The sequence below is a fragment of the Panicum virgatum genome, chromosome 9K (genome assembly GCF_016808335.1).
Source record: "Panicum virgatum strain AP13 chromosome 9K, P.virgatum_v5, whole genome shotgun sequence".
Classification (NCBI taxonomy): Eukaryota; Viridiplantae; Streptophyta; class Magnoliopsida; order Poales; family Poaceae; genus Panicum; species Panicum virgatum.
Window position 1 is genome coordinate 66,853,857 of NC_053144.1, and position 21,314 is coordinate 66,875,170.

The following is a 21,314-nucleotide window of genomic DNA, read 5'->3' on the forward strand; positions in this document are numbered from 1 at the left end:
GCTGAAGAACAGACAGAGAATCAATGCCGGTTTCATGATGAGATAGATGGTGTAGTCTCTCCCTTGATTCTCTTGGTGTCCCTTCATCAAAGCCATCACCAACGAGTTCAAAGAAAGAAAAAAACCATCACCAACCTCCTCCTCGTGCTTCCCGGCTTCTCCTCTAAAAAGATAGGCACCGCACCGGGCGGCAACGGCGCACGGAACAGGCGCATCGGAGAGCCATCCAGTGCTCCTCCTCTAAAACCCCAAGGCTTCTCCCTCCCAACGCCAATTGACCTCGTGGGGGCGGTGATTATCCGTCTCCTATTGCTGCCTCTCTTATCGTCTCGCCGGCGTCCGGTTCTTGGGCCCCCTCTGGTGCTTCCCTCGGGAGACAGGTGATGCTTCATTCCCCTCTTGATTTGTGCCGCATTGCAATTTGGTTTTATTCCGAATTTGGAGGGGGCTACTGTGGAAGCCTGGGAGGCTTAGAGATTCTTTGAATTCTTTCTGAAGAACTGTAGAAATTTCGATGCGATCCTGTTACCGTTTGTTGATCCAATCATTGTAAACTCTTTTTTATGCTGCGGTTGGGGGCAGGAGAAGGGAGGGGGAGGAATAAAGTTAGGGTTTGGCCAGTGTAAAGGCACCCAAGCCGGCTGGATATTGTACTCTTTTGATAAGTGTGTTAAGCCTTGCGAACCTGTGACAAATTCTTTCCTTTTTTCATCAACAGGGGCAATTGGTTGGACTAATGGGGGGGATATGTAGAATGATTACTTTATGCTCTGATATGTCTAATTGTGTAGTTGCTTCATCATTTAAGTTGTGTGCAAAGAAGGTAGTTGGAGTGATGTAGTGGCGAATTTCCTCCGAGTAGTTGATTTCTAAGGGGAAATCCTACCTTTTATTTTCATGTTCAGGTGAGTCAGTAATGGACTAATGGGGATATGTTTTGGTTACTTTAGTTTTGATATGTCTAATTGCTTGTTGTCTCAGCATTTGAGTCGTGTGCAAAGAAGGAAATTGAAGCAATATAGTAGCAAATTGCCTCTCAATAGTTGGTGAGAGGGGGATTTTTTCATTTATTATTTTGGGGGATGCAGAAACTTTTTGTTTTAGGTTTGGGATGCAGAAACTTGAAGTGGGCTCAACAAAACAGCAACTCTTAAAATGCATTGATCTGTGAACCGGCTTACCAGCCAGTGGTTGGGTGATGGCCACACGACGCGAGTCATGTCTGCTTCCCGTAGTTACTTGTAATACTTAAGTAGACATAGTTCTAAAGGCGTCGCCTAGGCGTCCAGGCGGACCCAGTTCGCTTTGAGCAACAGCCACGCCTTTGTCGCCTAGGCTTCCAGGCGGAACTAGCTCGCCTTGAGCAACAGCCACACCTTGTGCGTCGCCTAGGCGTCCAGGCGTACACAGCTCGCTTTGTCGCCTTTAAAACAAAAGTAGAGTCTAAGCACTTCCCAACCTGTGAAGGATCTTGCCTCTGTTTTTCCTTCTTTTGGGGAATCAGTAATGGACTATTTGGGATATGTAGAGTGACTGCTTTTCGGGACAGTCTGATACGTCCAAATGTGATTCTTTCATCATTTAAGTTGTGCCCAAAAAAGGAAATTGTAGTAATGCAGTGACAAATTGCCTCTATATAGTTTGTGTGAAGGGGAAATTTCTATCTAGGGATGCAGGAACTTAAGGGAGCCCAACAAAACAGCAATTCTTAAAATACATAGATCTGGGAACCTGTCAGTGGCTTGGTGGCAGCCACAGGATTGAGTATTACCATGTCTCTTCCCATAGTTTTTCTTTTCCCGAAAGGACATCAAGATCTTTGATGTAAGATTTATTAGTAGCGAGAAAAGGAAAAAGAGAGAGAATACAAATGACTTCCACCAGACTGAACCAAACAAACGACTATGCCCTGGCCTCAACATGAGGTGCACCACAACTACAGGAAAACAAGGCAAGCTAACATACCACTATTGGGGTTGAAAATGGAAAAGCTACCACAGAAAGAAAACGACAAAAAATGTCAGTGCAAAAACAAAACCTTCCTGCTTTCCATGATGCTAGGAAGTACTGAAAGCCTGATGATATTGGCATATTGCTGGATGTCTTCCTTAATTAGATAGGCCACATCCCATGGTTGCTTTGATACTTTGTTGGAAGGCTTGTCTGCTCCACTCTTTCCAGATGTTCCACCAAAAGTAAAACATGAAACCGACGAACACTTTTCTTCTTCCCATAGTTAGTCATCATAGTGAATTAGTGATTAAATTGTATTTGGTCTTTGGTTGCAATATCAGTTTGTATGCTTGTACGCCTACTGTACATGGGGAAAGGGCCTTCACATGTCTAGAATGTTTTCCCCCCTCATTTTAAACTGCACTCTGAATGTTAACTTTTGGTCGATGTAACTAGTTGTAAAACTTGTTTAACCCTCAGGATTCAAGATGGGGACCTATCTGAGGAATTATTCAGATGATGAATTTTCAGTGGCTGGTGAGAAGCCAGAAGTAGAATTCATGGATTACCAAAATGATGACACGATTCAGGATTATGCATCTGAAGATGGACCTGTTGTTGTTACTGTTCCTTTCCCTTTTGAGGATGGCAAACCAAAATCAGTCCTTGTTGGAGAAACATCGGCGGACACCATCAGCATTGAGAATACCTCTCCAGAACCTGTAAATTTGTGGAGTGTTAGAATATTCTCTTCAAATCCGGAAGATAGCTATGTGTTATCAATGATGAGACCACCACTAAATGATGCTGATGAGGAGGCAAAGCAGGCTTTTCTTGGTTTGACCTCTGTGGAAGACCGTACACTTATGCCTGGGCAAACCCTTACAATTTGGCTTTCTTGTATGCCAAAAGATATTGGTTTGCATACATCAATTGTGCATGTTGATATTGGTGAGGAGAAGATTGAGCGTGTGGCTTTTCTATTGGCAGATGACAATATCTCTAAGGCCTTATTTTCAGATAAACCTTATTCCAGGAGACGCGGTCAAAATAAGAAATTTGAGCCTGCTCCAATTGTGCCAGGTTGCCGTCCAACTCGGCAACACACTCAAGGATTCAAATATAAGCTTCCTCAGTTTGCAATACCTGCAGACATCCGAGAGCTCATTGAAAGTAAGCAGAGACCTGACGTCCTATCCGAAGAGTTGAGCATGATAAACTATGCACAATTTTTCAGCACTCTTTTAGTCATGGAAGAACTTAATTTAGAGGTATTCCAACACTTGTAGCAGTATAAAATTTTAAACTTTGTCCTGGTTTGCTAACTTCAGGTTCCCATTTGCAGGAGGAGATGAGAGCATATGACATGGAGGGTGTCTTCATGAGAAGGAGGGGTATGAACTTTTTGTCTCTTGAGGTCCCGGGTTTGGCAGAAAGAAGGCCATCACTAGTCCAAGGAGACTTTATAGTTGCTAGATATGCTAGAAATGATGCTCGGCCTTACCAAGTTAGTCCCCTTTCTTTGGCATTTGGCAATTGAATACTTTTTTAGCATTCTTATATATGTTCATATGCTCTCAATGTGTAATGATATGTTGGTTTGTTCACCAGGGTTTCATTCACAAGGTTGAAGCTGATGAGATATTCTTAAAATTTGACAACCAGTTCCACCTTAATCACAATGACAGGAACCAGTACCATGTTAGCTTCACATATAATAGACTGAATATGAGAAGGCTATACAAATCGATTCATGAAGCAGAACTTTTGGGACCTGGCATTTTATTTCCTTGCCAGTCACCTTGCAGAGCTGTGAAAAAGTGTCCATTTAAGCCTCTGAATCCACATATAAATAACGAGCAAGCTAATGCTGTTGCTAGGATACTTGGCTGCAGAGGTGTTCCACCATATGTGATATATGGACCTCCAGGAACTGGCAAGACCATGACAATTATAGAGGCAATTTTGCAGCTTTATACAGCCAAGAAGGCGGCAAATATTCTCGTTTGTGCTGCTTCCAATGCTGCAGCTGACCATGTACTGGAAAAACTACTCCTTGCTAGCTATCTGATCCGGCCAAGTGATATCTTTAGGCTAAATGCTCCGAGCCGTCAATATGAGGATGTCAATGCTGATTTTATCCGGTTTTGCTTCTTTGAAGATCGGGTATTCAAATGTCCTCCCTCACAAGCACTGATGCGGTACAAGATAGTTATATCGACCTACATGAGTTCATCTCTGCTGCAGGCCGAGGGCATTCGCCGAGGGCATTTCACACACATTTTCTTGGACGAGGCTGGTCAAGCCTCTGAACCAGAGGCGATGGTTCCTTTATCGGGGTTGTGTGGAAGAGACACTGTGGTTGTGCTGGCAGGTGATCCAAAGCAATTAGGTCCAGTGGTTTTTTGTAAGCAAGCGGACAAGGAGGGTCTGGGGATATCGTATCTGCAAAGGCTGTTTTTTTACTTCGACCAGTACCGAACAGGGGATCCAAACTATGTGACAAAGCTTGTGAAGAATTATCGGTGCCATCCTGCAATCTTAGAGCTACCATCAGAGCTTTTCTATGGCGGTGAACTGATCGCCTGTAAAGAAGATGAGGTGCCATCTGTCTACAATTGCATTGGCCTTCCTAACAAGTCTTTTCCTGTACTTTTTGTCGGAATCCAAGGATGTGATGAGAGGGAAGGCACCAATCCATCATGGTTCAATAGAATTGAAGTCAGCAAAGTAGTAAGTATCATCAGAAACCTGACAAAGGGTGGTGCTGTTAGTGAAGTTGATATAGGAGTAATCACTCCATACCGTCAGCAAGTTGCCAAGATAAAGAAAGCCCTAGAGGCATTTGAAATGTCGGACTTGAAAGTCGGAAGTGTCGAACAATTCCAGGGCCAAGAGAGGGAAGTAATAATCATCTCTACAGTCAGGTCAACTGTAAAGCATAATGAATTTGACAAATTCTTTAACCTGGGATTCTTGAGCAACTACCAGAGGTTCAATGTTGCAATCACTCGCGCGAAATCTTTGCTCATAGTTGTTGGAAACCCTCACATTGTCACCAAGGTAGTGCTGCTGCATCATTTTATCCTCCTTTAGTCCCATACCATCCACTGTTTTTGTATTATTTGCCTAACCAACAACTGTAATGTAGGATCGGCACTGGGACAGGCTCCTGCGATACTGTGCTGATAATGGCTCTTACCAAGGATGCCCACTTCCACCACCTGAGTCTCATTCTTATTCAGACGAAACCAAGTACAACGAAGACCAAGGTGGACCTGCTGAGTGGGGCTGCAACCAAGAAGAAGCTACCAACTACAACTACAACTACAACCAAGAACCATCTGAATTCGGTCTCAAATGTGGCAGTGGTGTTCAATCTGCTGCTACCAACAATGGAACAAAATGGTCCGAGGAGTTGCCTGAGGATGAGAACCTGGCATCCAACAATGCCGGAATAGACCCTGAGGAGATGCCGAAGCAGCACGTCGAGGAACGGGTTGAGCAGGGAGATGTGCAGCCCAACGAGTGCTGGACCAGCGACGACCAGGTCCATGATGCGTGTCCAGAGAAGTTCACATTCCCTCCCGGTTGGTGCGATGTTTCAGGCATCCCAGCATCTGGCTGGGACGACTGATCAGACCTGCAATCGCCCGCCCTAGGGGCCATTTGCAGAATAACCCGAGGTTGGTGACCCTGTTAAACTAGCTCCCAGGCAGGGTATCCCTTTGCATTAAGCCTTCAGTCGACTCACCACTTGACAATTATTGTAGTGAGTGAACTGCATATGCATCTATGTGTTTAGGCCGTCGTCTAACTGATTTTGGCAACATGAGAGGACCCTGTGTCCTCCTATTCGACTTGTCTTACTGCATGCAATATGGTTTGGTTAATTTGCTGGTGTCATTCGGCGCGCTATTATTGTGTTATTATTGCCTCTTCAGCAGCTTGCTTCGTGCCTTCGGTGGCTGGCGCCATGGCACACACGCCGGAGCTCTTTTGTAAGGCCCAGAAGAACTGTCTCGGCCTAGTAAGGTTGTTGGCCCGGTAAACACAGAAACGGAAAATTAACACAGCAAATTAGCACCGGTTTGATCATTTCACTCAGGTTTCTAGTCTGTTCGATGTCGATAACTGACCAACAGACTAATGTCGTCTTCTCACAAACGATCAGCCGGCTAACTGAATTGGTAACTAGTAACTCACAGGGGGCGTAGCCGGACAGGTGCATGTGGCGATCATGTGGGAGGATCGCAGCGCAATCAGTATCCGGTAGAACTTGGCCTCCCTTCATGGGTTGTGTTCTGATGGAGGACCGGCAACAGACCCTCACTTGTAAACAACATAATTGAGGCGTGTCCATCGCAGTCTCCAGACAGTTTCATAATGGTAAGAGAATATCATGTCAGTTTATCAAGCATTGTCTTGTTATTACTAGTATGGGTGCTCCAGAGCTCAGAAGGGCCGGGGCAGATTTGTAAGGTGGGGTCTTCGGCGATGACAGCTACATTGCTGCATAGTCTCAGCAATGAATACCACTTCGCAGTTTTGGGGCTCCTCTGCTCTTTCTCCCATTCATTTCTGCCACTTCATAGTTTGGATAAGAACGAGCAAAACGTACGAAGCTCTGGATTAGCATGGGATGTATGCCATGAAACTTCACTTAAAACATGCTGAACCTTGTTTAGAACTGTTCATCATAAGCTCAATGCATTGTTGGGCTACAACATGAGGAAGAGACAAAAGGAAGAGGCACTAGGCTTGGTCTGTGTGCTTTATTGCACTGCTTCATGGTACAATTGCTTCTTGATCCTAGGACAATAAGCAATGGTTGTACACAGTACAAGTATGACAGCTGGTGCTCTCATTTTTTCCCATCCATGGACCAAACACCCCAGCTGTACATCAGTACATGTGGGCAACCGAGAGGAGTTTTGGATCAATAAGTTGAATCACCAACCTTTGCTGCTCATAATAAATCAGTAGCTGAGTACAGACTTGCATTTGTCATAGACACTTGAAACCACCAGACCAAGTGGCATATATGTATGATGTGCGTGGTTAAGTCACACGGTCCAAAGAGTGTTCCCAAAAAATTGCAGCACCTGGCATGGATGGTACGGTCCTACGCTAATGGCAAGCATGCAAACGAGGCACTTGAGTTGAGTTTGCCTGGCCTCTGTGTTGTGTTGTTGTGTAGCAGCTGATGCGTGCAGGTCCAAGAGGAACTGATCCTGCCCAAGAACACTTGGTGTGGTAGCAGTTGAGCAATTGTGTGTTCGTGACCAACTGAATCACGGGGTCATTAGTGTGAGTCGACCACGTAACAACCGATCCGACAAGGCCAGGTGTGTCGGATCATGAACAGTGACTGAAATCTAGCAGAAGCGACGAAGAGATTCTGCCGGGTGGTCCTAGGTCGACAGTAACTAAGCTGTTGTACAAGATTTCCATTCAAATTTTATAAAGCTTTAGAGAGAGAATCACCAAGATAAGATCCTTAGTGATTCTGTCTTCCTCCTACCTTTTAGCGCTCGAATTCCCACGGTATCTTGTTGAACTTCGAAATATTCCTACCATGTCACAATCCTTTTCTTATCTCTTCGGAGTGCCAAATATTACTGTTCATAAGTAACATTGCTACCTCTGAAACCTCACAGAATGCATCGCATCATTCATCAGATTACCTCTGCAAGAGTTTCCACAATTGAGCTAATCATAATGATCAACGTTTTCTTCAGAAGTTCAGGTGCCAAGGCAAAGAGATTAGGTGTAATCCACAGCATGAACAATAGAACAGTAGCACATCCGAGTGAACTTCACCGTGACGCATCAGCGTCACGGTAAATTTTCAGAGCTGTAATCTTTAAAGTCCCTGCACAATGCAAACAAACAACACCGTTTCCTGGTTCCTCACTGTGTCTCACTGCAGCATCAACATGCAGTGCGAACCTCACAGACTCCACTGCTTAAATACAGCACCCGGCCTTTCACACACACTAAGCACAGCTCTCTCTCAGTCTCAGCTCCACCTCACCTCGCCGGCCATGGAGGCGGCAGTAGAGTGCGCCAGGTGCGAGTGCTGCGGGCTGGTAGAGGACTGCACCCGGGACTACATCCTGGGCGTGCGCGCCGCCTTCGGCGGGCGTTGGCTCTGCGGGCTCTGCTCGGAGGCGGTGCGCGACGAGGCGGCCAGGGGCACGACGACGAAGCAGAAGGGCCCTGGCGCCGCAGCAGCCGCGGCGCGGCTGGAGGAGGCGCTGAGGGACCACATGGCCTTCTGCGGCAAGTGCAGGCGGAGCCCCGCGTTCCGGGTCGCCGACGGCATGCGCCAGATGCTGCGGAGGTGCTCCAAGTGACGGCGTCGCAGTGCAGCATGACGCCGACGCTCGTCGATCGGATCAGCGTCGTCGTCGTCTATCAAGTCTTGAAGAAGACGAACAAGATGAACACCGCGCCACTTATATTTTCTTTGCAGTAAGCTAGCATTATGTGGAACGAAACGGCACGTCAGGTTTGGCGTGTTAGTGATCTCTGATAAACTCAGGGGGCTTGTAGGCGTTTACGCTAAGCTAGGACGCTGCTGCTTCTTAGCTACTAGTAGTCATCAGCGCCGTTAGCAGTTGGAGTCTTAGGCTTGGAAGGTTCCCACATTAATTCTTCAGGTCTTGAGACTATAAAGCTGTTCCATCAATAAGGAAAACTCCTTACGTGTATGATTTTGCACGGAAGCAGAAATTGTCCTGCAATGCACATTTCTGGCTCTCGTTCTCCTATCTGGCGAGTGTGAAGTTAGCACTTGTTCCTGAAATCAAACCAAGCTCGTTCCTTCTTGGAGTGACGACTGATGACTGCCTGAAAGGTGCCTCATGCTTTAGTCACAATCTTCGAGAATAACAACGGAGGATGGACTCGTCTATTTCAGGCTACAGTGCAGGCTTGCCGTTGCTAGGCTGCTAGCTGCACCTGTTCTGTTCTGTCTTTTGCATCCTCTTAGGCCTACTAGCAGCTGCTACACTGACCACACAGAGCACTGAGCAGTGATCATCGCTATACTAATCTTAGTAACAGCAGTTGTTAGTGTCACAGAGGCTTTATTTGCTCTCATCAAATGAGCTGTTACAAATGGATGCCATGAAACATAGTTAAGGCCATGGTTAAGGCTAGGCTAACAGCCATTTCATGGCAATAAATCATCTTTATTGCTGCTGTTACAAGAGTTACAATTCCTGAAGTTAGTGACATTGTAAATCTCCCTATATATTGTAATCCTTGAGATTAATGGAATTGGACTTTTCACCACACATTTTGTCTACACAAAATTCTTCTAACACGTTATCAGCACTAGCCCTAGCCAACTGAGTAGAAGAAGAACAATTACCTTACGGTAAGCATGGCACCACGTTCTTCATCCTTTGACGCTGCTTCTTCACTTCCGAGGCATCTTCGTGCTCGTCTTCTCCGCCGTATGTTGGATACCCTCCTCCGGACTCCCCTGCACCACCCTCGCCGTGGCAGGGACTCCTACACCCGGAGAGGAGGTCGTCGCAGCGGCAACGCTGTTGTAGGGAGAGCTGCTCACAGCAACAACTCCAGCACAAATGCGCATCAGCGCGGCAACTCGGTGATCCTACAGGGGGACCAGTCATGGTGACGGCATTCTGCCCACGCCATGGCCGGTCCATTTACCCCTTGGCAACGATGGGTTCTCGTCAGAGTCCACGCAGGCGACGCCGCCAACTTCCCCAACTCCGGCACCGCCGCCGAAACTCCTCCTCCGAGGAACGATCGTTGCGCGCCGCGACGCCCCGTTCTTCTCCATGACGACGGGCAGCAGCTCCAGCAGGCTCCCTCCGGCGACGCCGCCTCCACTACCTCAGCCGGCCAACTTGACTACCGGCCGCCCGACCGCAACAGCGGTGGCCACCACGCCCACCGTCACCACCCCGACCGCAGCAGCAGCGGCGGCGACCAACACCCGTCCCGCCTACCACCACCGCATCATCCCGACCGGGCATCGTCCGGCCGAGACGAGCGCGGCGGCCACCAACCGTCCTGCCTACAGCCACCGCATCATCTCGACCGGGCATCGTCCGGCCGAGACGAGCGGCGACGGCGCCGCAAGATGCCCCCCACCCTCAGGTGAGGGGGAGGCCTGAGGTGCGCGGTGCAGACGGGTCCAGGCAGTGGCGGGAGGCGAAGGACGGTGCGACGGGGCGGCGGCGCATCAGCGCTAGCGGTGAGGCGGGCCGGCTTGGCGCGGCGCATCAGCGCGGCGGCGAGGCGGGCTGCCCTGGCGGCGACGCATCAGCGCGCCTCCCAGGCGCGGCATCGGCAGCCCGGCGGCGCCTCTGCGCCTGCTGGCGATGCGACGGCCCGGCGCGGCACCTCCGTGCGCACCAGTGGCGCGGCAGCGGCGGCTTCAGGCGCGGCGATGGAGCCCTTCAGGTGCGGCGGCGGCTGGCGATAGGCGCGGCGGCGGCCGCCGCCGCCTGGCGCGCGGCGTGGCGGGGGTGGGGGCTCCCTCCAACCCTAGCCCGAGCCGGCCTTTAGGCTGGCGGCTGCTGGGCCGGCCTGTTGGGCCCAAGAAGCCCGCGCCGACCTTCTCACCCCCACCAGGCCCCTCAGGACCCAAAGCGGCGGCGGGCTGAATTCGAGATTGTCTCAGCCCACCGCCCAATAAGATTTACTATTTTCAGTATTTCAATTTCAGCATGAATTTAAATTCGAGTTTTGTAGTACGAACTATTTAAATTCCACGAATAATCAGAGACTTTATGCTTTCAGCATCATGTAAATTTATCCTGTTTTTCATTTATTTTCAGCACTTTATGCATTTCCTGTGATATTTATTTTACAAGTATTACTGCAAATGTAAATTTCCACGTCCTTTACATTATTCAATGCAAAAATTCCCTCTAATTTGGATCAATTCTTTGAAGTATGAGATCATATGGATTTACGTATGCATTAGCATTGCGATAATCCCTCTTACTCGGAATTCTCTACCAAATATGAAGGAAATTTTATTCATTGTTCGAGTTCATTCTGAATTCACAAAATTGAATAAGTATGCCATAATTTCTCAAAATTTTTTGCTTTTCACAATATAGGTGGTATGGCAACCAAAGAGTTTGATATTCTCGCTCTTGATGGTTTCCAATTTCCCTTCATGGGCGATGGATCTCAAAGTCAGTCTGTCGACCCTTGGACTATACAGATGTATAGACGAAACAGCTGGTTGGACTGTTACCCCCTCAAGCATGTCCAATTACTCTGCCTTAAAGGTTATGAGGAATCATATCCATCAGGATCTGAAAATGGAATACATGTATGAGAAGGATCCACGTGCCTTATGGACAACTCTCAAAAATCACTATGAATAGCACAAAGCAATTATCCTCCCCGAGGCAACGCAGGAGTGGAACCACTTACGTCTACAGGATTTCAAATCTGTAGACGAGTTCAACCACGCTGTTCATAAGATTTGCTCTAAACTCCGGTTTTGTGAGAAAGAGCCTTCTGAAGCGGATAAAATTGAAAAGACTGTCCACAATGCTTCCTTCAGAAAGGATTCTAACTCAACAGTACCGTGAGAAGAATTTCACAGTATATTCTTCACTCATACAGACATTGAAATAGGCAGAAAAGAATCATGAGCTCGCTGTATGGAACTCAAATCAGCGCCCTTTGGGTACTGCACCACTGCCTGAAGTTCATGCAAATGTGAAGAATACTGGTTCCAACAGGAACCAACAATCTGGAAATTCCTCATCAAAGGGCAAACAAAAGAGAGCCAGAAAGCCACGTGTTAACGTCCAAAAGAGGAAAGGCATTTCTAAGCCAAAAAATGATAATAGCAACAAGACCGCTTGCTTCAGGTGTGGCTGCTATAATCATGTTACTAAGAAATGCAGGACTCCTAAGCAGTCTTGTTGAACTATACATGAAGTCCATGGGTCATACACAGAACACCCAGAAGCCTGAAGCACACTTCGTTTCTCAAGTGTTGGAGACTAAAGCTATGGAACCCATCCCTCAAGGAGCGGGACCAAGCAACACCAAGACTCCGCCAACTGACGAAGGCTCTCTGGACATCGACGACATGCTCGTGGATTTCTCCACCAATGACATCTTTGGAGACCTCAAATAGACTCCATACCTTCATATTTAAATTTGCAGAAGTATTCTTGTAATAAAAGACATGATGTTGCTACTTTCTCATTGTAATAAATATTAATATTTTCTTATGCAATAAATATTTTGTATTTATATGTACTTTCTATATTATGTATTTATTCTTATGAATTTTAAATTCTGCATTATATAGATTGTTACGGGAGTCAATCCAATGGAAGAAGAAATGTTCCTAGTGGACAATTGTACCACTAACACTATACTTAGGGAAGTCAAATTTTTCCAAACTCTCACCAAGAGAGAAGGACAAGTTTTGACCATCACTGGACGCGATGCTATGATCGTTGGCTCCGGCAGGGCCACTTTCATACTTCCAATGGGTACTCAAATTCATATCGAGGAGGCATTACTGTATCCCGATTCAACACGTACCCTACTAAGTTATAGAGATATCTGAAAAAATGAAATTCATGTGGAAACATATGAAGAACACAATGAGTTCCTCCTCTTCACAAAAAATACTGGATATAGCAAACAAACACTTGAAAAAGTGCCTTCTCTCCAGTCTGGATTGTACTACACATACATCAAACCCGTACCACATTTTGCATACAAAGTGATTTTTTAGAATGTTGATACATTCAAAACTTGGCATGAATGCCTTGGCCATCCTGGCATCGGGATGATGAGAAAAATCATGAGTAATTCTAATGGACATGGTATGAGCGACAGAAAATTCCCCAAATCCTCAGATTTTGTGTGCACCTCATGTGCAACTGGGAAATTAATTTTGAGACCCTCACATCTCAAAATTCAAGCTGAACCACTAAAGTTTCTTGAACGCATTCAAGGAGACATTTGTGGCCCCATTCAACCTTTGTCTGGACCATTCAGGTACTTTATGGTTCTAATAGATGCATCCACACGATGGTCTCATGTGTGTCTATTATCGACACGGAACCATGCTTTTGCAAAATTGATTGCACAAGTCATCAGACTTAGAGCAAGTCAACCTGAACACCAGATAAAATCAATCAGATTGGACAATGCTGCAGAATTTTCTTCCAAGGCCTTCAATGATTATTGTATGGCTTTAGGAATTGAAGTTCAACATTCTGTACCATATGTCCACACTCAGAATGGTTTAGCTGAAGCTCTTATCAAGAGAATGGTCACGCAGTTTTACACGCTGATGACTTAATACAATTGCGCCCAACTGCATACCATACAGCTTCCCCGCTGCAATTGGTTCGTGGTGATCCTCCTAGTATTTCCCATATGCGGAAATTCGGTTGCACTGTATACGTACCGATCTCACCACCAAAGCGTACATCAATGGGCCCTCACAGGAAAATGGGGATCTACTGTGGGGTATTTATCTCCGTCGATCATTAAATACCTGGAGCCCCTTACAGGGGATTTGCTCACAGCCCGGTACGCTGACTGTATCTTCAATGAAGAACATTTTCCGGCATTAGGGGGAGAATTCAAGTACCACACTAATGCCCGGAAATAAATTAGGATGCCTTTGACACCCTAAAAGAGGATCCTCGTACCACAGAATCTGAACTACTAAGTTCAAAGAATCATTAATTTGCAGAATGCTGCAAATAATTTGCCAGACTCATTTACTGTGAGTAAAGGTGTCACAAAATCATTCATTCCTGCAAGGAATGTGCCGGAAAGAGTAGAGGTACCAAATAAAACTATTCAACTCCCTATCTCAAAAGAGAGTGGGGGAAGTACGGCAAACCCTCGCAAGCTGCACGAGAAAACAGAGGAAACAATCCTCTGACATAGTAAATGAAACTCAACCTCAAGTTGAGAGACACCAAGTCGATTTACCCAATCCACCTCCCACATCAACAGTGCACTCAATTTCTGATGATAGGACATTGGAACGCCCTGACGCTGTCGTATTGGGAAACACCGAACCGTCAAATGGGGTACATGAAATTTCCATAAACTATGTTGATTCTGGAGAATCATTCGATCGTAAGACTACAATTGTTGACATATACTTTGCCTCATCAATTGCAGATACCATCCAAAACGATCCAGATCCAAAATCCATGGTAAAGTGTAAGAAACGCTCGGACTGGAACAAATGGAAGGAAGCAATTGAAGCAGAGTTAGCCTCGCTCAATAAAAGAGAGGTATTCTCATCAGTGATACCTACACCTCCAAAAACCTTCCCTGTGGGTTTTAAATGGGTTTTCGTCCGGAAGCGGAACGAGAACAATGAGGTGGTGAGATACAAGGCGAGGCTTGTAGCACAAGGGTTCACGCAGAGACCCGGCATTGATTTCAATGAAACATATTCTCCAGTTATGAGTGGAATTACGTTCTGATATTTGATTTCGCTGGCAACTCAAAAACATCTATCTATGCAGTTGATGGATGTCGTGACAGCATATTTATATGGGTCACTAGATTCGGATATATATATATATATATATATATATATATATATATATATATATATATATATATATATATATATATATATATATATATGAAGGTCCCCGATGGGATCCCAATACCGAATAAAAGCGCAAATCGCAATATGTATTGTGTAAAGCTCAAAAGATCACTCTATGGTCTTAAGCAGTCGGGAAGGATGTGGTACAACCGACTGAGTGAGTACCTTTTGCAAAAGGGTTACTCCAATAATGATGATTGCCCGTGCATCTTCATAAAAAGATCCTCCACATGATTTTGCATTATATCAGTGTATGTAGATGATTTGAATATCATTGGCAACACACAAGATATTGATGAAGCCCGCAAACAACTTAAGACGGAATTTGAGATGAAGGATTTGGGTAAAACCAAATTTTGCTTAGGTTTGCAAATCGAGCACCTTCACTCAGGAATTTTAGTGCACCAATCTGTCTATGTCCAGAAACTATTGGAGAAATTCAATATGGACAAAGCATATCCAAATAAAACTCCCATGGTTGTTCGATCTCTCGATAAGGAAAAAGACATTTTCCGACCACGGGAGGAAGGAGAAGAGATATTAGGATCAGAATATCCTTATCTCAGTCTCATCGGAGCACTAATGTACCTTGCAAACAGTACCAGGCCTGACATTGCATTTATAGTGAATCTGTTAGCAAGACATAGTGCTGCCCCGACTAAGCGTCATTGGACCGGAGCAAAACAAATCCTTAGATACCTGAATGGTACTAAGGATCTTGGCTTTTTCTTTCAGAAAACCAATGATCCTAACTTAGTTGGATACACTGGTGCTGGCTATTTGTCTGATCCTCACAATGTCAGATCACAGACAGGTTTTGTGTTCCTTCACGGAGGAACCTGCTTTATCATGGAAGTCATCTAAACAAACCTTAGTGGCTACCTCTACAAATCATTCTGAGATTATTGCACTATTTGAGGCATCACGTGAATGCGTGTGGCTCCGCAGAATGATAAACCACATTGAGAAATCTTGTGGTATTGATTCCGCAGAATCACCTACCATTATCTATGAAGATAATGCCGCTTGTATTACACAGATGCAAAAAGGTTACATCAAAAGCAATATTACCAAACATATTGCACCTAAGTTATTTTATCCCCATGAGCTTTAGCAAAGTGGAGAGATAAATATCTTACAAACAAAGTCTTGTGATAATCTAGCAGATCTCTTCACCAAATCCATGCCTACTTCCATATTTGAGAAATGTGTTAAGGGAATCGGTATGAGACGGCTCAGAGACTTGCAAGTTTCAGGGGGAGACTCTCTGAATTATGGACCCAGCTAAATGCTTCACATTGCACTCTTTTCTTTGATGAGTTTTACTATCAGGTTTTCTCATTCAAAGTTTTTAATGAGACAATGTTCAATACAAGCATATGTCTTATCTCATGTTTTCCCCACAGGGGTTTTTTTAGAGATAAAATCAAGGCATATATATTACTCCCTAAACCTTGCAGGTTTATGGCAGAGTAATAATCATTCATATTATTCCTAATTTTTTCCCACAGGGTTTTTAAAAGGAAATTAAGCATGTGTTGATCCCAAGATGGATTCGATCAAAAGGGGGAGTGTTACAGAAGCTGTATTTGATCTCATCAAATGAGCTGTTACAAATGGAGGCCATGAAACATAGTTAAGGCCATGGTTAAGGCTAGTCTAACGGCCATGGTTAAGGCTATGCTAACAATCATTTCATGGCAATAAATCATCTTTATTGCTGCTGTTACAAGAGTTACAATTCCTGAAGTTATTGACATTGTAAATCTCCCTATATATTGTAATCCTTGAGATTAATGGAATTGGACTTTTCACCACACATTTTGTCTACACAAAATTCTTCTAACAGTTAGACTCGGCTAACTAATCCGTTCTAGAAGCATATGCATGGGTTCGTTTCGATGGGCCTATGAATATGATGATCATGTTGGCTCTCCAGCTTATGATATTGTAACGTCCCGTCTCTGGCAGCTTTTTAGGACATAGACTGCCCCGCTTACATCTGGCAGCTCTCTATGACATAGACTACCCTCACAGACTAACACCAGTCTTTTTTACACACTTTGTCCTCACTCGTGCGCACCCGTGAAGAACTTTTTGGTCGGTCACCCACCCCCTAAATTTCTTCTGGTCAAGCACGCTTAACCTCGGAGTTCTTTGGAAATTGGCTTTCGAAAAAAAGTTGCAACTTGTTGGTATGAATATCCTATTAAGTCTATTAAGTCTTGAGCCGGGATGTCACAAATATACCATGTACCAACATGTACGGTGGAAGATGCTTTTGCTCGGAAATGATAGGTGCCAAGCGAACCGCGAGAGGTGCCGATCGAGCAGGATTCCTGGCTGGTTGTTAGTTTGGCGTCACCCGATGAATGATTTGGTTGGGCAGTCCCATGATTGTAACTAATCGACATCAAGTTGCGCATACACTGCTGGCTGCAGCGACAGCTGAGGCCTGGAACAGTTGCGAACTTGAGATGCTACGCTCCTACGACCTAGCAATCGATGACCAGTTGAAATCCACGCTCAACAACCTGTCTACCTTCAAAGTTGTGGCTCGTGCATTGCATTGTGACAATTCACCATCACCTCTCCAGTGTGATTCGTTATGCGCTCAGGGCTTCCAGCCGTACCAAATCGGCACCTACTACTACTGTCGCCGGGACACATCCGTGGGCTGCAACGAGTTTTGCATACTCTCGCATTGTAAATAGTGAGAACCCAATGCACGCTAATGTAAATGCAGAGCTGGCGTTCCCATCTGAGGCTATTTCCAGCAAATAGCGGATGCGGAAAAAAAGCTTCAGCGGATGCGGAAAAAAGCTTCGTATACGCATACGCATCAGGCCCACCACACGCATACGCATCGGGCCCACCACTCGCTAGGTGATAGGAGAAGGCCCGTTCCAACAGCGGTGCGGATGTGGACGCACAAACAACAAGCAAGCCGCCGGCCGCCGCGCAGGCCCACGAAGATCACAGACGACGACCGATGCGGTGGAGAGAATGTGTAGAGCGTGCTACAGTACCCTGGTAGTGCGCTTTTCCCGCATTGGGGATGCGATGCGAGCGCTGCTGGAAACAGCCTGAAAGCCCAAGTTGCACAGGAGGATGAGCGTCCAATCATGGGACACGCATAAACTGGAATCGGATGATGAGCGTCCAATGGTCATGCATACGCACAGTAGGATTGCTCGTGGAATCAAACATGTTGGCATGTATGGAAAATGGATCACAGAGCCGCCAACCATAATAGCCAGAACTGAATAACAGAAACATAGAGCCATGGATTACTAGCTCCACAGGTGAAGCCTAACAAAGTCAACTATGCTGACATAGATATCTGTTCTCTCCAGAGCAATTTAACCGTAATTGTGTATATATGCAACTAAAAGGTCTTGAGAAGCTCCAAACGACCAAACATCGAAGAGAGACCGCACAATATAGCAGCAGCAAAAAAATCATCAACATTTTCACAAATTGTACGATCAGAATCAATCGTCTTCCCAACACAAAATACTCTGTTCAGCTGACTTGTCAGCCAACCAGCCAGCAGTAATTTTCTCACACCAAATCAGCACCAGCCAACACCACCAACCAGCCAATAGTACTTTTCTCTCACAACAAATCAACACCAGCCACCAGCAACAGCCAGCTGAAGCACCAGTCACCGAGCATCCCAATTCCCAGTGCTCATAAATCCTCAAAAAGACACCATTACGACTCAATGATCTAGACCACCAGAAAATCTTGAGTTGCAACGACGAAAGAAAGACAGGATGGATCCACCTTCACACTAGGCCATATTATAAAACTTCAGGCACGTTACAGAAACAGGACCAAAAATACCATGACAGTATAACAAAGTTTAGTTAAGAAGTAAAAGAAATACCACAGCATCGACATGGAAAAACACTGACAGCAAATTCGAGTAACAACATTAAAACAATACCACAAACAACTACCCAATCAAATATTACACAAAACAACAGTCTAGCACAATACTGGAAAAAAAGAAAACAGATAACTAAGTGATAAGACACTTCATAAATTCTGGACTCCAAGTATGGGTACCATGAAGTGCATTGGACAAGCAAACCTGCAGCACAAACAAGACCAGACATCACATTAGCACAAACACCAGCAAGAGATTAAATGTATGATAGTGGGTAAAGGAGCAAGAAACTGATCATTACCTTATACAGGTTTGACTGTTTGAGCACTTGCAGATCTCCAGCATATTAAGTCCTTTATGGGAATATATGAAGGAGAGCATAACCTGGGCATGCTCCAGGAACAAGGGCAAGGAAATACCAAAGATGCCTAAACGAAGGCAAAGCCACCACTAGGTGCAACTCTGAGAGCAAGGATATGAAATTGATATTGGATGGCAGGGAATGCAATTTGACATGCAAGGGATGCAAAGAACTGAGGAAACAAACTGAGAGTTAGGAGACACATGGAGAAAGAACATTGAGTTGGGACTTCATAACAACTTCTCTCAGCATCTTCATTCCAAAAAACAGAAGTGCTAGAGAGGGGAGATCCTTGCGAGCTTTGCAGAACACAAGGAGATGTTATGAAGGGAGATGAGCCAGTCAGGAGGATGCAACTTTGAGACAGAATGCAAGTTTCATGAGATGCAGCCATCCTACAGATGACTACACATATGACATGATGTAAGCTAAAGTTATCTAAAACTTGAACCATAACCTACTTGTCCTGCCTGACATGAACTACAGGAGCAAGGGTATGTAGGCTAGCACTACTGACATGAACTACAGATGCAAATGACTTATCTAATGTCTAAAAAACCAACACCTAAAAGGAACATTGGATACTAAAAGGTGTCTACAAGGTCAGCTGAAAAGGTGACTTCATAAACTGCAGTGACCTCATGCATCTCCACCACCACCACACCATCACTGCAGTTTCATACTGCCTAACCTTCTAGCTGTGCTTGCTAACCACCTACACTGTAGATGAAAACCACCGTCAGGTCAGGTGCACGGTGGTTATCCTCAGCTACGCTATACAGACTACCAGGGTTAGTTGTAGTTAACCTATGTACACAGAACTGCCAACCCCTCCCGATTCAGTGATCCTCAATTTTCAAGTGAAGGATCCTCCTCAGATTCTCCGTTGCAATGGCAGCATCATTATCACTAAAGAAGCTAACACCTGAGCCTGCAGTTGGCGATGAAGGCACAGACTTGGCATGCACAGGCAGCACTTCATCATCTGACCGGTCAGCAGGTGGAAACTCAAGTGAGATACTGCGCTTCTGGTGGAGGGAGAACTTGGGTATCGGCAGGGAGCTGGGTGGTGGTGAGTTGGAGAACCCCGGGCCAGCCCAGAGTTCAGGGCGCGAGGGAGGGGATGTTGAAGGGCTGATGGATATTGCTCTGCTGCGCTTTTTCCCATGGTGCACCTGCTGCTTCGGCGTCTTAGGCTCAGGGGAGGAGCGAGTCCGTGCCACCCCTGGCGCGGGAGGGGACGGCAGGATGCCGATGGTGATGCTGGAGTGGAAGGCGCGGCAGTTATCGGCTTGAAAGCCGCGCACAGGTTGTGGCGAGGAGAAATGGGGCGATGCTGATGATGCCTTCTTCCGGCGACCAGAGGAATGGTGGAGCTGGTGGCCGCGCTGCTCCGAGATGACAAGCGTCGCCATGGGTCGAGGTGCAGGTGCAGGTGCCCTAACTGAGACAGATTAAGCCCTAGCGCCAAAAGGATAACACAGAAGCATATCAAACACTGCATTTTAGTTACAGAACTAGCAAGCACTACCAAAAATCTGTGCACAAATTTTAAATCAGACGATGAAATGAGCAACAAAGTGAATCGTAGTGCAGAAATGGTTGCTTCCAGTGTACAGATCGACAAATCAAAGCATACGAAGCAGAGACATGGTTCTACTGATACATACCTTCCAGATCTAGAACCGACGAACAGATCGAGCCGCTCTAACGGCGTCCCTCCTCACACGAGCACCTCCACGCTTCTCTCCTCCGTCCCAAACCAGATCCACACGCAACGCGAGCAGACACTGCATCGACAAAACCAAAACCACCACCACCCATCAATCAAAGCCCCTCCCAAATAAAATCCTCAAATCAGAACGCGGAAGTGGGTTCCAGCCCACAACTCACCAAATCGACCGCCACAACCAGTGGGAATCTCCGAGAAAACCACCCGCCGGACCGGAGAGAGGCGGTGGAAGGATCGATCCGCGCGCGAACGGGCGGATCTGGGACGAGACCGCCCTTGCAGCGCAGGGGAAGCAGGGCGCGGATGGGCGATTAGGTGGCGGTGGTTGGGGGTTAGTGGTGTGCAAGGAAGGATCTAGTCCATCACGATGGATGAGAGCTACACGACGACGGACTCGAAACGGCCGGCTCAGAGCCGTGTTTAAAAGGGTGCGGGTGGAGTCCGTGCGCTTCGAACGGTTCCTTTCTGGTGGACTGGGCCGGGCCTGCACGGATAGGTGGCTCCTATGCATATCGTCGAAGATTATTTAGTAATATAATTTTAAAATATAGAGAGCAGATCAAACTCTTCGTGCAAACTTCAATATGAGCCACTGGATCAACATCTAAGGGATATGGAGAGATTGGATAATTTTACAATTAACCGCCCATCTCTAATCATACTTCTACAAATCTCCTCTCTCACTCCCCCTACGCACCCCCTTGTATGTTGATCCGGCGGTCTAGATTGAAGTTTGCACGAAGTAGTTGGTTTG

The 21,314-nt window shown here is 46.0% G+C and overlaps 3 protein-coding genes across 3 annotated transcripts; 2 read left to right on the forward strand and 1 right to left on the reverse strand.

Annotated features, from left to right (window-relative positions):
- Positions 1-5,859, forward strand: LOC120647236 (probable RNA helicase SDE3). The gene is made up of 5 exons (XM_039923947.1): positions 1-380; positions 2,434-3,224; positions 3,299-3,460; positions 3,565-5,016; positions 5,105-5,859. The coding sequence occupies exons 2-5, from the start codon at positions 2,442-2,444 to the stop codon at positions 5,588-5,590; spliced, it is 2,883 nt and encodes a 960-aa protein (XP_039779881.1). The 5' UTR covers positions 1-380; positions 2,434-2,441; the 3' UTR covers positions 5,591-5,859.
- A 2,024-nt stretch (positions 5,860-7,883) lies between these two features.
- On the forward strand, positions 7,884-8,708 carry LOC120647237. Its single transcript, XM_039923948.1, has one exon. It carries the CDS (start codon positions 7,893-7,895, stop codon positions 8,310-8,312), a length of 420 nt encoding a protein of 139 aa, XP_039779882.1. The 5' UTR covers positions 7,884-7,892; the 3' UTR covers positions 8,313-8,708.
- Positions 8,709-18,352: 9,644 nt separating this feature from the next.
- Positions 18,353-20,971, reverse strand: LOC120647238 (formin-like protein 13). The gene is made up of 4 exons (XM_039923949.1): positions 20,722-20,971; positions 20,499-20,618; positions 18,769-20,289; positions 18,353-18,671 (listed from the first exon to the last, which is right to left on the reverse strand). The coding sequence occupies exon 3, from the start codon at positions 20,241-20,243 to the stop codon at positions 19,668-19,670; it is 576 nt and encodes a 191-aa protein (XP_039779883.1). The 5' UTR covers positions 20,244-20,289; positions 20,499-20,618; positions 20,722-20,971; the 3' UTR covers positions 18,353-18,671; positions 18,769-19,667.
- Between the last annotated feature and the right edge of the window lie 343 nt (positions 20,972-21,314).

What these genes read in the sequence shown, in the direction of transcription:
- LOC120647236 (XM_039923947.1), top strand. Translation starts at nt 2,442, where the DNA reads ATGGGGACCTATCTGAGGAATTATTCAGATGATGAATTTTCAGTGGCT. An exon ending in TGGAAGAACTTAATTTAGAG is followed by an intron (nt 3,225 to 3,298) that starts GTATTCCAACAC and finishes TCCCATTTGCAG; the next exon opens with GAGGAGATGAGAGCATATGA. An exon ending in ACCCTCACATTGTCACCAAG is followed by an intron (nt 5,017 to 5,104) that starts GTAGTGCTGCTG and finishes ACTGTAATGTAG; the next exon opens with GATCGGCACTGGGACAGGCT.
- LOC120647237 (XM_039923948.1), top strand. Translation starts at nt 7,893, where the DNA reads ATGCAGTGCGAACCTCACAGACTCCACTGCTTAAATACAGCACCCGGC.
- LOC120647238 (XM_039923949.1), bottom strand. Translation starts at nt 20,243, where the DNA reads ATGGCGACGCTTGTCATCTCGGAGCAGCGCGGCCACCAGCTCCACCAT.